This window comes from Lycorma delicatula, chromosome 7 (assembly GCF_047948215.1).
Source record: "Lycorma delicatula isolate Av1 chromosome 7, ASM4794821v1, whole genome shotgun sequence".
Taxonomy (NCBI): Eukaryota; Metazoa; Arthropoda; class Insecta; order Hemiptera; family Fulgoridae; genus Lycorma; species Lycorma delicatula.
In genome coordinates this window covers 93,344,470-93,360,056 of record NC_134461.1, presented here as the reverse complement: position 1 = coordinate 93,360,056, position 15,587 = coordinate 93,344,470, and the positions used below count along the sequence as shown (strand labels likewise).

General features: G+C 27.9%; 1 protein-coding gene across 1 annotated transcript; it reads left to right on the top strand.

The window, feature by feature from the left end:
- The first annotated feature begins 2,158 nt into the window (after positions 1 to 2,158).
- Positions 2,159 to 6,355, top strand: LOC142327483 (cuticle protein 7-like). The gene is made up of 2 exons (XM_075370595.1): positions 2,159 to 2,300; positions 5,744 to 6,355. Exons 1-2 carry the CDS (start codon positions 2,289 to 2,291, stop codon positions 6,188 to 6,190), a joined length of 459 nt encoding a protein of 152 aa, XP_075226710.1. The 5' UTR covers positions 2,159 to 2,288; the 3' UTR covers positions 6,191 to 6,355.
- Positions 6,356 to 15,587: the final 9,232 nt, after the last annotated feature.

Below are 15,587 nucleotides of genomic sequence, written 5' to 3'. Positions count from 1 at the left end.
AAGTTAATGTGGCAGGCACTCTGATATATGAAAATGTAAAATCATCACATTTTATCTCTTTGTAAGAGATCCTTTAGAAAAGTACAGTAAATTTTAGTGTGTGATTGATTTTATCAAGGTATCTTAATTTGTATTTAAGATAAACTAATTTATACTATTAAAAAAAAAAAAAAACTAAGACAAACAGATGAAAGATTAAACACATTTTTTCTTACAGTGACAGGAGAAATACGCTTATGAAATTCATTTAATACCTCTCCTACTAAAAAAATAACAGTGAAGATGAGTAAAATAGTTCTATGATAATTTTACATAATTTTTGATTAAATAACTTCCCAAAAAAAAACGTGGTGGTTTTCAATTCGATCAATATATTTTTGAAGTTTCGAAAATTTTGATTTTATCAATGATTTTATAGTGGAAGTTAGTTTTCTTGATGGCCACGTAATTTTTTTCGATATGATAAACGGAAGATGTTTTAAAAGAAAAATATTAAATTGTCTTTAGAGATGATTTGAATACATAAATATTGAATGATTTCAATATACTTTTTTTGCTTTAATTTTTGCTTATATATATTCCCTTCGAAAACTTAAAAAAAAGACTTACAGTATGAAGTAATAAATATTCCTGTATTTCACAGAACTTTAATTAGCAAAAGCTCGGTAACAGTTCCTCTATGTCTTTTACTGTATTCACTTTCTTATTTTTATTATCACACAAGTCCCGTACATTTGCATTTCTGGCAAACGGCTTTTTTTATACGGCCAAATTTTTTTTTTATAAGCCCATTTATATTTTAAATAAACAATTTAAAATAAACTTTTCTTTTTTTCCTGCTTAATAAAACCGATTTAAAATAACCCGTTTAAAAACTAAAATTTTTCAATTCTTTAAATGTTGATTTCTTAAATACGACACCGAATTCGGATTTAGTTGTTTTTAACCAGGCGACTATTTAAAAAAAGGTAAAATTTTTAAAAAAATTCAGAAACTAATAATTTTTTAAGATTTTTTTCGGAAGCCGGGTTTTTTGTTAAAAAAAGTGCTTTTTATTAGTATATACTTGGTTTTTACAAACTATTGATGTCATTAAAAACAAAAGTCTTAGTATTTTTAACTGATTATTTAAGGTCTATTATTTACGTACGTAAACAGAGACAAACTGTTATTTGCATTGATTTATTTATAATAATCAATATCCACGACTAACAAAGTTTAATGCAAAGCTAATGAATAATCTTTAAAAAGGTTTCTAAATATTAGTGGAAATAATAATAACAGGATTATTTCTGTTAAAAAAACCTTTGATACTAATAAGTTTTAAGAATTATAAGTTATTTTTTAAGAAAAAAAAATATGAAAAAGAGAAGAAATTATATAAAAAGATTGAAATTAAATCATATTTTTATAATTTAATCATCGACCACTTGTCGCGCGAAATGTATCTAAAAATAAAAAAATATATATATATTTCAAATCGGTAGCAATACGGATAAAAAAAGACATACCTACATATACAAGCTAATTGATATAGTAAAACTATATACGATACTACACATGTATAAACACAGACTGTACCATATGTGTGAACAAGTGTCGAAACTATAATGCAATTCTAACTGATTTAATAAACTTGAACTGTGGCAATGTGGTACATAGGTATTACCAGAAGCCGTCGTATTAGTAGCAATGGCAACGAGATTGCTATGCTTTAGGGTATAAGGGGTTGCAACATAACACCGTCAAACTGACAAGTTAAGAATAAAAAAAAGGAAGGGTGGTGGGCCATAAGCGAGATAGAAGGAGAGAAGGCTATGCCCGAAGCGTTTTAACCAAGAAAAGAATATCCGGTGAATATTAACGCAATGACGACGATATTACTGGCCCGATAACCTTTAATAAAATTTTTATATTAAACAGCCGACTGGTATTTTTTAGTATACACACAGTACATATATTACTATTATTATTATTATTATTATTATTATTAAAATGAACAAAACCACAGTGTCAACTGATTGGTTTGTGCATGCGCGAACGTATGTTTTAGTTCAAGTACATGTTACATGAATCTGATTAATGGTGGTAAGCTATCCGGTTGGTCGTCTAGTCTTTAGGAAGGGAGGAGTACATAGTCTAACCCCTCTTAGTGGGGGCGGGTGAAAGGACATCTACAGACTGTCTTATAAAAAGCAACCACCTCATCAGTTGAAACCAAAGTTCGTTCAGACATTCCAACAGCATCACAGCTAAGTCATCAAACAACCCACAACAACATAATCAACATGGTATCAAAGGTAATATTATGTTAATGTTAATAATAATATTATAATTATAATTTAAATATATTAAAAAAGAAAATTTAATATAAGAAAAATTTAAATAAAATCTTTTTAAAGTTACATATACATTTTATTAAAGTTAAATTAAAAGAAAAGTTAAAGACTGATGAAAATTAGTTATACAAGTAAATAGTGTTTCATTAAAGGAAATGTACTTAAGCTAAAGTATATAGAGCTTACATATTTTAAAAATAATTTTTTAAAGTTTTATTTATAAATTAATATTGCACCCTTTGGTGCAATATTTTTTTTACTTATACCGCCATCTAATATTTATTAATGACCACGGTTGTAATTATTAATCAACTATTTTTTATTTCGTCATTCCTAAAACTTATTATAATACACAGTACAACGAATTTTCTATATAATGAAATAACGAAATATAATGTTCAATGGGTAAAAACTGTTACATCAATAAAAATTTAATTTTACAACTTTATTTTCACAACAAATTTCTAAAAATTATAAACTTATTTTTACAAATAAAAAACAATCTTGAAACAAAATATATTTTTTACCAAATTAAAAAAAAAAGTGCAACAAGTTTTTAAAAGAAATTAAAATGTATTTTAAAAATTAATAATTTACGTAAAATATAACAAAAAATTGATTTTTGAAAATTTTAGAGTCCACTCCATTGCTTAATAGAAAAGATAACCTAATCTCACCCTTAAATTATTCACAATTAAATATTATTAACGAAATATTAATATGTATAATACATTTCATATAATAAATCTAAAGAAAATTCTTTACGACAAAACAAAATATTGTTGTAAAGCTATATACGCAAAGTTATATAACTTTAACAGTATTTTATAACAATATAATAAGAAAGGAACTGACTACTACCATCTGTATAGTAGTTAGCTTTTCAATGTTATCTAAAAGATCGCATTGATTGAAGATCAGTGTTTGATCTAATATTTGTATATGCAGTAGCTTAAAGCGATATAAATTTAGGAATAAATACGTTACATTATATAAATTCATTCAGAAGAATATTTTATTTTATCACTAATAATAAAATTAACGGGTTAACTTTGACAAATATTAAATTACAGACCACAGTTTGACTTTTAATTTGGATGGAAATCTTTTTATAAAATTAAAATAATTACTTCTGTTTACAATAGAATAAATATACGTAATTATATTATTTGAAATTGTATATAAACTTACCAAATACGTAGGTTGTTAAATTATCTGAATAATAAGTGGTGAGTTTTACCTGCAAAAAAAGAAAAAAATATTAATTCTTTAAAAATGTAATGTAAAAGAAATACATTAAAAAAATTGTCAATAAAGACTCACCTACATAAATTTACAAAAAAATTATGACTGAACAAAAATTATATAAAATCAGGAAGACTAATATCTTTTAATAATTATTTATCATTGTTGTTGCTATTATTATTATTATCCCTATCCAATAATCTATTCAAAAATGAACAAAAAGTAAGACTTTTAAATGGTTGTAACACAGCTGAGATAAAGGTGATAATAATGAAATTTACTAACCAGCTCCTCCAGTGGTGAGCAGGATGAAAAAATTAAAACAGAAATCAATTCCCCGAGGTTTGTTCTTTAAACGGCAAGGCCAGGAAAAATCTCTTAAAATCCCAACAAAATCTCTTAAAAAAACAATGATACATATGATTTAGAGTAAAGTACTTATTTACTTCCCCAAAATAAATTCTGAATTATTTATACTGCTTGAAACAATGTATTTAAGGTAATGTTTTACAACACATAAATTCGTTATTTACCACTAACTGTTGCAAACATTATTACGTTTGTAACCCCTGTAAAGTACATGAAGTAAAAAAAAAATTGAATTACTTTTTATGAGAGTATTGATGTTCACTATGTAGCTAATCTGTTGGTGAAAAGAATGAAGATGTCAAGTATGGAAATAAACATCTCCTGTATTTCGGTAGGGTATGCCAATATGTAACAGTACGTTTGGTTCAGAGAAAAAACAATGGGAAACTACTTAATTTTCCCTTAATAACCCGGCATAGGATGTTTGAATTTAGAAGATTTGGGGTAGAAATAATTTAAATAGCGCAACTGATTGTTCACAATTTTTAAGTCCATAATAAAAGCCGTTACAATTTCGTTTTCGTAATTAAGTACAATGATTAAGTTAAATAATTCAACATAATTTATTCAAGGTAATAAATTGATGTTGCTAAAATCACAAACTTACATTTAATCACTTTAATTGAGAGGTTAAGGTCAAATGTGGGTTTTTATGGTTTGAAAAATCTATTTTACGCATGAAATAACAAAACCGTAGAAAATTTCATAACATTTATATTATTAAATAAATGTTATAATATTCAAACAGTAAAGTGATAAAAACTACTTGATTCCGATGTGTAGTTAGTTATAAACGAGCAATCTTATATATTAAGGTTTGAATAAAACTTTCTTTATACTTTACTATGTAAGAGACACAATAAAAATGAAATCTATTTTTCGTATTGTATAAATTTTAAAGCTTTTATATCTATCATAAAATACTACTGCTTTAAACTAAGCGTTTGATTGCGATCGATCTATCTTAAAATGTTTATTTCAAGGAATAGAAAAATTAATTAATTTGTTTGTATTTTAACATTAGACTTAAAAAATTCTACGAAACCCCATTTAATTTCAAACGGTTTAATCCAATCATATGAATAAAAAAGGGTAAAAAATATGGTTATTAATTAAAAACCAAACGAATAAAAAATTCGTAGAACACACAGAACAGTCATAAAAGAATTAATTAAAAAATATATAAAATCAATAGCGTATATGAAACTTTTTTCATATTAAATCAAATTCGTATGGTTCAATTATGAACTAAAGAAAACCGTGCAAAAGACCTTTTCAATAATATAGATAGATAAATTATTTAAAAGCAACTAGTTGTTAGAAATTTTTGATGAAACTGTAAAAGTTGGTTTTATAACTGATGTTTTATAAATAATGCCTTCAGTCTTACATAAATATTATGTCTTATATAATTACTAGAAGTAAACAGGTGTTGTATTTATAACTTCTTTATTATTATTTCCCAACATAGCAAAAGCTCGAAGCTTGTGCTATGGGAATATGAAGTGGAAATTTTGTAGAGTATGAAAAATACCATACCTGACTGAGATTCGAACCCTGGACTTCAAAATGAAAGGCCGAGATATTACCACTCGGCCAGAGAGATCGGTGGAGTAATTAAATTAAACAAATCTGTGACCGCTGACTTTTCCCTCGTTTTAAATTTTAATTCGTTACATGTTCCAGGTGTTATGAAAACCACAGATTATAAAGATTAAGAAGTTTAGTTTCCCTTAGGATGTATTTAATTATTATATAACGATAGATAAAAATGTTTGTTGTCTTTACAGATTGTACTTTCTGTCGCCATCGTCGCTCTTGCAGTGGCAGTACAAGGAGGATATGTACCAGCCGTTCCGGCATACCACGCCGCTCCGGCTTATCACGCAGCTCCAGCATATCACGCACCAGCCGAACCAGTATACCCAGACGCTCACCCTGCATACAGCTTCGAATACAGCATAACCGACGCACATACCGGTGACTCAAAAAGCCAACACGAAACCAGAGACGGAGATGTAGTAAAGGGAACTTACAGTCTCGTCGAACCAGACGGTAGCAAGAGGACCGTAGAATACACCGCCGATGACCACAACGGATTCAACGCAATCGTTCACAAGGAAGCCGGTGCTCACCCAGCCGCATACGCTCCAGCACCAAAAGTATACGCCGCCCCAGCATACGCAGCTCCAGCATACGCAGCTCCAGCATACCACGCACCAGCATACCATCATTAAATTTAATCGACGCATAAATTATAAACGATAATCTATTTCCTCCTTATACATAATACCTCTTTGATTTTTATCACGAGATAAAATATGCAAGCATCTATCGATCACCGCTCAAAAAATTACATAATTCATTTCATACATACAACATATACAATGTATATATTATGTAAATAAATTTTGTATACGTTTATAATAATATGTGTGTTATTATTTCAAATAATTCAGCCTACAACGAACACGTCATAACATTTATTTAAAATATATCATTCCACATACGAGATTGTAGATTATTATTATAATACAAGACATGTATGTAAAATAAAACCCGACTTATCTCATTTACATTCATTAAGTGATGAAATTCATTTATCCGAGCTGATTTAACGTAAAGTCCTTAAAAATATTACTCGGCCTACACGTTACTACTATATTTAATTTATATAACATAATTTACATATTTTAAATATAAAATATTTTTATAGTCGTAATAAAATTTTATTTAGAGTACGACGTAAACGATATTAATTTTAATTAAAATAAATATACTTACCTTAAAATGAAAAAAATAATTATTATTATACATATAAGAAAACAAGAACCGCTACATGAGTGCTTAATAAAATTACTAATTTTCTCATTCCTATAGGCTAGCTTAAATAGATTTTTTCTTCTTATTATTATTAATTATAACCAAATAAATGGTTTAATAAAATTATTATTTATAATAACACTTACATTAAAAGGAGTAATAAATACGCAATCATTAAGAAAAAAAGCGTAAAATTAGAAAAAATGCATTTGTAGAATAAACTTAAAAAAATATATTTAAAAACTTATAATTTGTACAGAAAGATAATTGAACAATAAGTAAATAAGATCTATATTTGAACTAACATTACGTAGTGACAGACCCAGAGGCTGGTAACTTAAGGATAATAACGAATTGAAAGAAATGAAATAGAAGAGCACTCCGTACAACCAGACCATAAAGTCACCTAATTGTAACGATAAGGCAAACCAAGAATATTGTTCCTTGGGAGTCTTGAAAAATCACTGATCGTGTTATCCAATAAATTGACCGCCAAATAATTCGTGTACCGATCCAAACGATTTTGATACCGTACGCTGACCAAAGACATTTCCTGCCGTACGGTTCGCAACTTATCATTATATACGAGGCTATTGTTTATGTACCAGAGTATGTTTAGCATTTTTCGCAACGTTTTCGTCTGGTAGCGTTCAAGTAAGTATGTCAATACTGGAATTGCACGCTGTACTCCACAATTCAAGCCCGTAAGTCCAAAAGGCTTCAAAATCGATTTATAAATCAATAATTTACTTTCTACTGAAAACCGAGATCTATGTCCTATTAGACAGTACATGCTTTTAAACTTGGGATCCAACTGTTTCCGCTTAGATTTCATATGTTTCGCCCATATAAGTCCTTAGGCGTTAAGATGAAAACCCAAATATTTACAGTACTGAGATCTAGGAATCAGAACATTAAAGATAGCAACAAGATATTGTTCCTTACCAAGGGTAAACGTGAATAAAAAAATAAAAAAAATTTTCTCAATTATTTTCTTTATATCAACGTTTCCCAAATCCGAAATCGATCCCAAAAAATCTGTGTCTGTGTGTGTATATATATATATATATATATATATATATATATATATATATATATATATATATATCAATAACTTAATAATTTAACGCTGACTTCAAAAAATTGTAATTTAAAACATAAATTAAAAGTGACACTGTTTGCTGCAATTTTTAAAGGTTTAAATATATTTTTAAATGTTTCAATTTTATTTTTATTAAAAATCTAGATAAAATATGCTGCCAGTATAAAAAAAAAATCACGATTTGCAAGCAAAGATAAGAAATACAAAGAAACTATTTTTAATGATTTAACTACCGACAGTGAGTGGTTAAATGTATTGTTCTCCCCTAAAATTTCCAAGTAGCTTTCTTTCTTAAGTTTTAGCAAGAAAAAATACCGTATTTATTCGAGTACCCCCCGCCACCGAATAAGCCCCACACCTCGATTTTCCGGACCGAAAATCTATTTTAAAAAATCGAGTATATACCGGTATTTTAAAGTGCAACATATATGATAAAAAATATGTAAATACGAAAATATTCAGAAAGTAAAGCATTTAATTAGTTCATTTAAATTACAATATTATTATTACATTAATAATTAATTACCGTAAGTACTAGTTTAGTTCACAATCAGTAGGCCAGTAAAACGAAAAGAAAGTATCATGTTGAAAAGGATCATTTCAATACACTTTTTAATATGGGATTTTATTTTTAATTAATCATTGTCAATGTCTGTAGAATAGTTACCGGTAGTCTCCACGTCTCTCTTCTAACGGTCTCTCACTACCATCTAGTTCATTAGATATTCCGCATTTTTTAAAACTTTTCCTTACTAATTCCGTGGATATACCTTCCCAAGCATCTTTTATCCAAACTAAAATCTGGGCGTTTGATTCTTCCTGTAGACGTGAGAAAGAATTTTCATCAGCCATCCGTTTACTTTACAGCTGTTTTAATGCAGATTTGAACGGTTTATTAATGTAGACATCTAGTGGTTGCAATACAGATGTCAATCCGCCTGGAATTATTACTTGGTCTGTCATACCCTGTTTTAAAATGTCTTTCACTTTATCAGTCGTATGCCCCCGATAACTATCCATTACTAGCGTACCGATATTTGTTTTATTAAGTAAATCTCCTGATCGCTTTTGCCATTCACACCTGATCCGATCTAAAATTAAGGTTTCGTCCATCCAACCTGATTCCTGTGCTCTGATAGTAACTCCATTTACCTGTACGGTAGGAAGAGTTTTTCTTTAAAAAACTATGTACGGAGGTAATTTTGATCTATCAGAAGTAATGCAAAGCGTAACACTACACCTTTGTTTTTCATTACCACCAGTGCGAATCGTAACACTTTTTTCACCTTTTTTGTTTACGGTTTTGTCAAATGGCATTTCAAAATATACGGGGGTTTAATCAGTGTTTCCTATTTGAGAAGGCAAATAGCCTTTATCTTTTCTAAGATTTATTATGTATTTGTGAAAATGTAATATTTTTTGTTCATAAGCGTCAGGAAGTCGTTGAGAAATGGTCGTCTTTCGTCTTATTGACAAATCATTTCGTGCAAAAAATCATGTTATCCATCCACGGCATGCTTTAAAATCAACTTTATTCAATGATTTAGTGATTTCACGAGCATATGATTGACACGTTTCTGTCGTGACAGCATAACCGCAATTCCTTTATTCCATAACAAAGTCATACAATTTTTTTTCTATATCTGTGTATTTTGGTTTTAAGCCACAAATAGCCCTTTTACTACCAGTGCCTTTCACCATAAGTTGTTTTTTCTTACGCCAGTCTCGAATTCAGTTTTCATCTACATCAAATTTTCTTCCTGCCGCCCGATTTCCAATTTTTCAGCCTGTTCTATAACGTGCAGTTTTTCATTTACTGTAAAAGATCGTAGACGCTGTCCTTAACAAAGTTCCCTAAAAAAGTTTAAAATCTTTTAATTTCAAAAATTGAATAAAAATTCGTCAATTTATATGGAAAAAATTATACCGCAACCACTAAAGAAATTTCTTTAATAAAATTAAAAATAAAGGAATTATAAAATAGCTCCCTTTGTACAGAGTACGAATATACTGGTTTGAGTGTATTTAATAAAATATATATGGGGTGAATTGAAAACCACGTTATTTTTTTTAAATCAACTGAAAAATAAAATTAAAAAAAAATCTTCTATTACATCTGTTGTTTATAGTTTTCTCTATAAAGCATTTTATGTTGTAATTGAAAAATATACTTATTTCAATATACCTCTTTCGTTAAATTTCCAGTACGTAAAAATAACTGAATTTTATTTTTTTTCTACAGATATTCCAGGTTAAATATTAAAACAATTAAGCATTTTTTTATTTTTATGTTAAAACTATAAACTCTACTTAAGACCTCTATAAAATTGGAATATGGGGTAAAGTATTTTTTCAATGATGCTGAATAATAAATTTGAACATCATTGATCGCATTGGTTAACAAAAAAAAAATAATTACAGCCGAATCTGAGAAACTAATGTTTGAAAAACCGAAATAATCTTTTTTATCTACTTTTCACGGAAGAATAAAAAAATAAACAAAAACAAAGATGGAAGGCATATCATCTCATAAACATGTAGGTATAATTCTACAGAAATTTTCAACTTCAATAGAAATATAGTTATAAAGTAAGAAACATTTTAAATTACATAAAAAAAATTATTTTGACTTAATTTAAAACGTTCAGCAACTTCATATTGGTTTTGGAATAGATCCCTTGGTTATTAATATTGTGGATATGAACCAATACATATATAATCTCTAATGATACACAGAATAAAGATTATAGAGACAATATATAAACTCAAAAATTGGAAAACATTTTGCTCTTAATTTGAACTTAATTTTGAAATAGACTACCATTCTGTTTTTACCATAAGTTTTTCTGCGATTACCATTTTTCGACATTAGCATATCAGAGAGAAAGAGAAAGAAAGAGAGAGAGAGAATATAATATTTATTTATTCTTATCTTAGAGAAGGAAAACTAGACAAAAACGTCTTAAGGTAAAAAATAAACAAAGTAATTTATATGTAAACAAATACTCGCTTACATGAGCAGCGTACACAATGCGTACGTACGAATATGGAAAGTTAACTGAACTAAAATTATCAATTAACAGCAATGTATGTGCCTGTCAGCCTCTATAAAAAAAAAGATCGATTTCCCTAACAAAATATTTATAGATGAAGAAATTTATAAAACTTTTTTAAATCAGAAAGAAGATTTATCAATATTAATATTTGACAAATATTTTGTGTATAAAGTTTTCAATGATTATATAATATCGTAAAAAATTTCAAAAATATTAAATTATAATAATACTATGTGTTACATTTCAGATGTTGAAATCGGCTTCACGATAGATTTATTATAAAAAAAATTAGATCATGGACAATTTTTTAATTAAAAAAAAGAAAATAGGTATTTATTTTTATTTTTAGAGTAAGTTTAATTTTAAGTAGCCTAACAGCTCATGTGTGCTACTAGTAATATGCAACGCAACACAACCTAGATATAACCGCAAATATGAATACATTGAACTAATTTTACCAAGCTAAAATAAGACAGCTAACAATTGAAATATTATGTAGATTGGACTCGTTTATAGTTTTTATTTAGAGAAAGAACAATTTTTTTTTTTTAATCCTTCACATGTATACTTCATTTAAAAAAAGAAACAAAAGTTAAACTTTCTATTTCTATAATTTTCAAGTTTGTTGTGCAATTAATAATTTAAAGAAATAATTCCATACCCTTTCATATAAATTACGTTAAAATAAATATTTTTTTAATTTCCATTATTCTTTAATAAGTTTCTAAAATTTACATATTTAATTTGAATTTAAGACCAGCTGGAAAAAGATAATCGTATTGAAAGAAAACAAGCTTATAAATAATGTGTATATATATATATATATAATATAAATGAATATTTCTTGGTTGGGTTGGATATTATAATAAAAACAGAAGCACAAAATATCCAGATCACCAATAAATCACTACTTAGATGGTAAAAATAAACACAAATACACAGATAAAATACTTAGATCACAAATATTCTATTTTCATAAATTTTCAGGTAAACTAACCATTATAAATTTTTCTATAATTAGTAATATTGTAAAAATTATAATAGCTGGAACCTGAAGATTTATGCAACTAGAATATATATATATATATATATATATTGATTTTTCTAAGTCAGTACTTATAATCAAAAACCTATTTGAACAACCCAAGAATAGAATTACATAGTAAATGAAATGACACTTTCCTTATTTATTTTTAAAAAAATTTTTTATTCCAAAAGCACTTTCGCAGGATCCCGCATCATCAATTGTATATAATATATGTTTACAAAAAATTACATATCAAACATAAAAATTTGAAATTAAAATTAATTTAAAAATAAAATAAGTAGAAATTTACGCTATGTAACCTGGCCAGCCAATGCTATACTACTCATAGTTTATATATCATACTCGTAATATACATATATTCGCCCGGTCGGCCCAGGCGAATCTCAGAGCCAACTCAGGGTTCCTAGGGGCCAACGGGTCTATCCCATGGTCGCAGAGCTCGTTTCGCTCGCCATTCCCGTCTACCCGGAGGGGCCGGCCCCCTGAACCTCCTCACAGTTCGTTATCCCCCTTATAATTGTAAGAATAATACTGATAAATAACAATTAAAGTATTCAGGCCTTATAGAAACCAGAAAAAGTAAACTAAATTATAAAAGACAGAATAATAGTAAATATGATAACTAAAGTACATACTCCTTTGACCACGAAAAATTCATAATTTATTTCTTTTCCATGGAGGCAGAAATATAATAATGAAGTAAAAGGATTCATTTTTTTCCTTAATGAATATCTTTAATTTACAACTTCACTCTTCTTGGGGATGAAAAAATAACGAAAGTAGTTATTAGAATATTTCAACAATTCAAATTTTGATCACGTTTTTCGGGATCCGTTCATCTTCTCACATAAAACAGCATAAATAAATCATAAAAAAACTTAAAAGTAAAAAAAAATATATTTGTTAGAATTAAGGTACAGATTACATCTAAAAAAAATCCTTTTCGGAAGGCGGAGGTAAATTTCACCGGTAATAAGTAGGGGATGAAAAAGATTTCCACCTTAAAGTTAAGAAAAATTTCATATTTACTCAATACGAAAACGGTTGCATGTGAAAAACGTTTCACTTGTTTACCGTACGATAAGCTTCATCTTCTTACAATTCCAGCAATATTTTGGTCATCTCTTGCCGTAAAGGTTGGTCATATCAAAAATTTTTCACACAAAAGTTTTAGGTAATATTTAGAGGACTAATCACCACTTTAAACCGATTCGATACTGTGCCTATTAAGGGAGGTATTATTTTTTTTCTCTTTGAAGCCCCATTTTTTCTACCCCCTGGGTCAATGGATGGTGATATCAGAAAACTTTACTTACACAAAATTTAGGCTCTTATCCAAAGAATAATAGGATCTTTAAACGAATTCTGTATTTTACTTAATAAGAAAGTTATAGCTATATATTTTTTTTCGAAAAAGCCCCCCCCCCCCATTTCCATTCCCACGGTCCGATTTTGCCCATTAACGAACTCGACCGAGGTTTTGGGTCATTATATTTTATGTATCAATTTGAAAGTGATCTGCGCAAAATTACGGTAGTTATCGTGAACACAAGAAAGTGAAATATATATATAAACATTTGAACTGACGGTGGTTTTGGAGACTGGGAGATGTGAAACGCGAAGATATGTCGAAATTTTCTGGAAGTCGGATCATGGTACCCATTAAAATAGGTAGTTTTCTTATGAAATCTACCTAAAAACGGTCCGGCTAATTTTTATATTACAGCTTTAAGATCACTATAAGCAAAAATAAAAAGAATGAACACAATTTATAATAAAAGTCAGTGAAAAAAATATTTAATGATTATTTTTTTCTTTAAATACTTTTCTCTACCTTATAAAAGCTTTATTCCAAATTAGTACTTTCTATACAATATTACAATAAATAATGCATCCAATAACATAATGTAATAATATTTGAGTTTTATAAATATATGTATAAATTCCAATATATAACAATTTCTTACCGGCAGACATAATTTGTAATAAGAAAATAAAAAGTGAAACTTTCTATAATAAAATCTATACGGGCATCATATGTATAAACGTAATAAAAATTTACATTACTCAAGCAGTAATACGTATGCTTAACTTCATATACAAATACAACCTTTTCGTTTCGTCATTCAAGAGCTATTAACAACAGTTTCACATTATGCTTTAATGTATTAAGTATATTTAAATACCGTAATCTATTCATCCAAATTATTATAATAATTCTAATTACAGACATCCTAATGTAATTTAGTTGAGTATATATAATTATTATACTCATAACAGATTTGTAAGTGATAAAAAAAACTTTAAAAGACCGATAATATTTAAAAATTTCTAAACTAAATCCGGTACCATTTGCGTTACATATTTTCTGATTCGTTTGAGGAAAATAATAACTCTCTTCATAATTTTTTTATTTTATTTTTATTTGCTTTGTTTGTGCAACAGAACAGTTACACAAAACCTTTGTATGTTGCAATAATAATAATAATAATCATAATAATAATAATATTAATATTAATAATAAATGATTATATTGACTTGTATAACTTTTAAATCATTTATCAGCTAACCTATCATCATTAAACTTTTCATTAAACTAACTGATGGAAAACACCCAGATTTTGGTTAATTTTTAACCTTTGACAATTTTAGCTTCGTGCGAAATGGCAAAAAGAGGAAATTCTAAAAAAATAATCTATTAAGTGAACATTCAAAATAGGTTTTTTCGACCAAAACATTCCTAGTTATTTTTTTAATAACATCTATTTCAGATAGGATTGTTTACTTCATTAACTTAAAAAAAATGTGTATATAAATTAAATATAATCTATCTTAACAGCACGTTGAGACGTTCTCTAGATCTTTCGGCTTACTTGGAAGCCATCATCAGGAATTAAAATTAATGCATTAAAGTCAAAGGTTAAAAATCATACTTAAAATTTAAAAACAGCCATGACAGTCGCGGTTAAGGTGGATTATATCAATTTTTTATATATTTAACATATCAACGGTACCATGTTTGAGAAATGTGTATAGTACGAGGGTCGTTTAATAATTAAAGAAACAAATGGCACCAACGGAAATAATACACTAATGGGTGCTGAAAATGGTTTCAATAAATTGAAACCATTTGACAGCACCCATGAGATAGAAAATAACAGGTATTCGAAAATATTTTCCGTTATTATAATTTTTTTTTTATTAATTTCAAAATGTCTGCTCCGCCGCTTGAAACAATTACTGCGGAAGAACATTGCAATTAAAAAGATTTTTATTTTCTGAAGGTACAAATCAGGCTGAAATTTACTCCCGAATTTTTGTTAAGTGTATTAACTGCGAAAATCTTTTTTAAGTAGATCGAACACTTTAAATCGGCAGAACAAGTGTCATTCATTTTTATCTAACAGAAGACTGGTTGAAGTTTTGACTGACATTAAGGAAAATCGTATTAATGATCTTAATCGCCGACAGTTATATTAAATATTTGGGAAATTGATGAAATTTGTAGTTTTGAATATTCACTTCATTATCCGTGATAAGCTGAATTATCGCAAACATGTTCAAGATGGGCTTCGAAACACCTCAAAATTACCACAAGATATCCG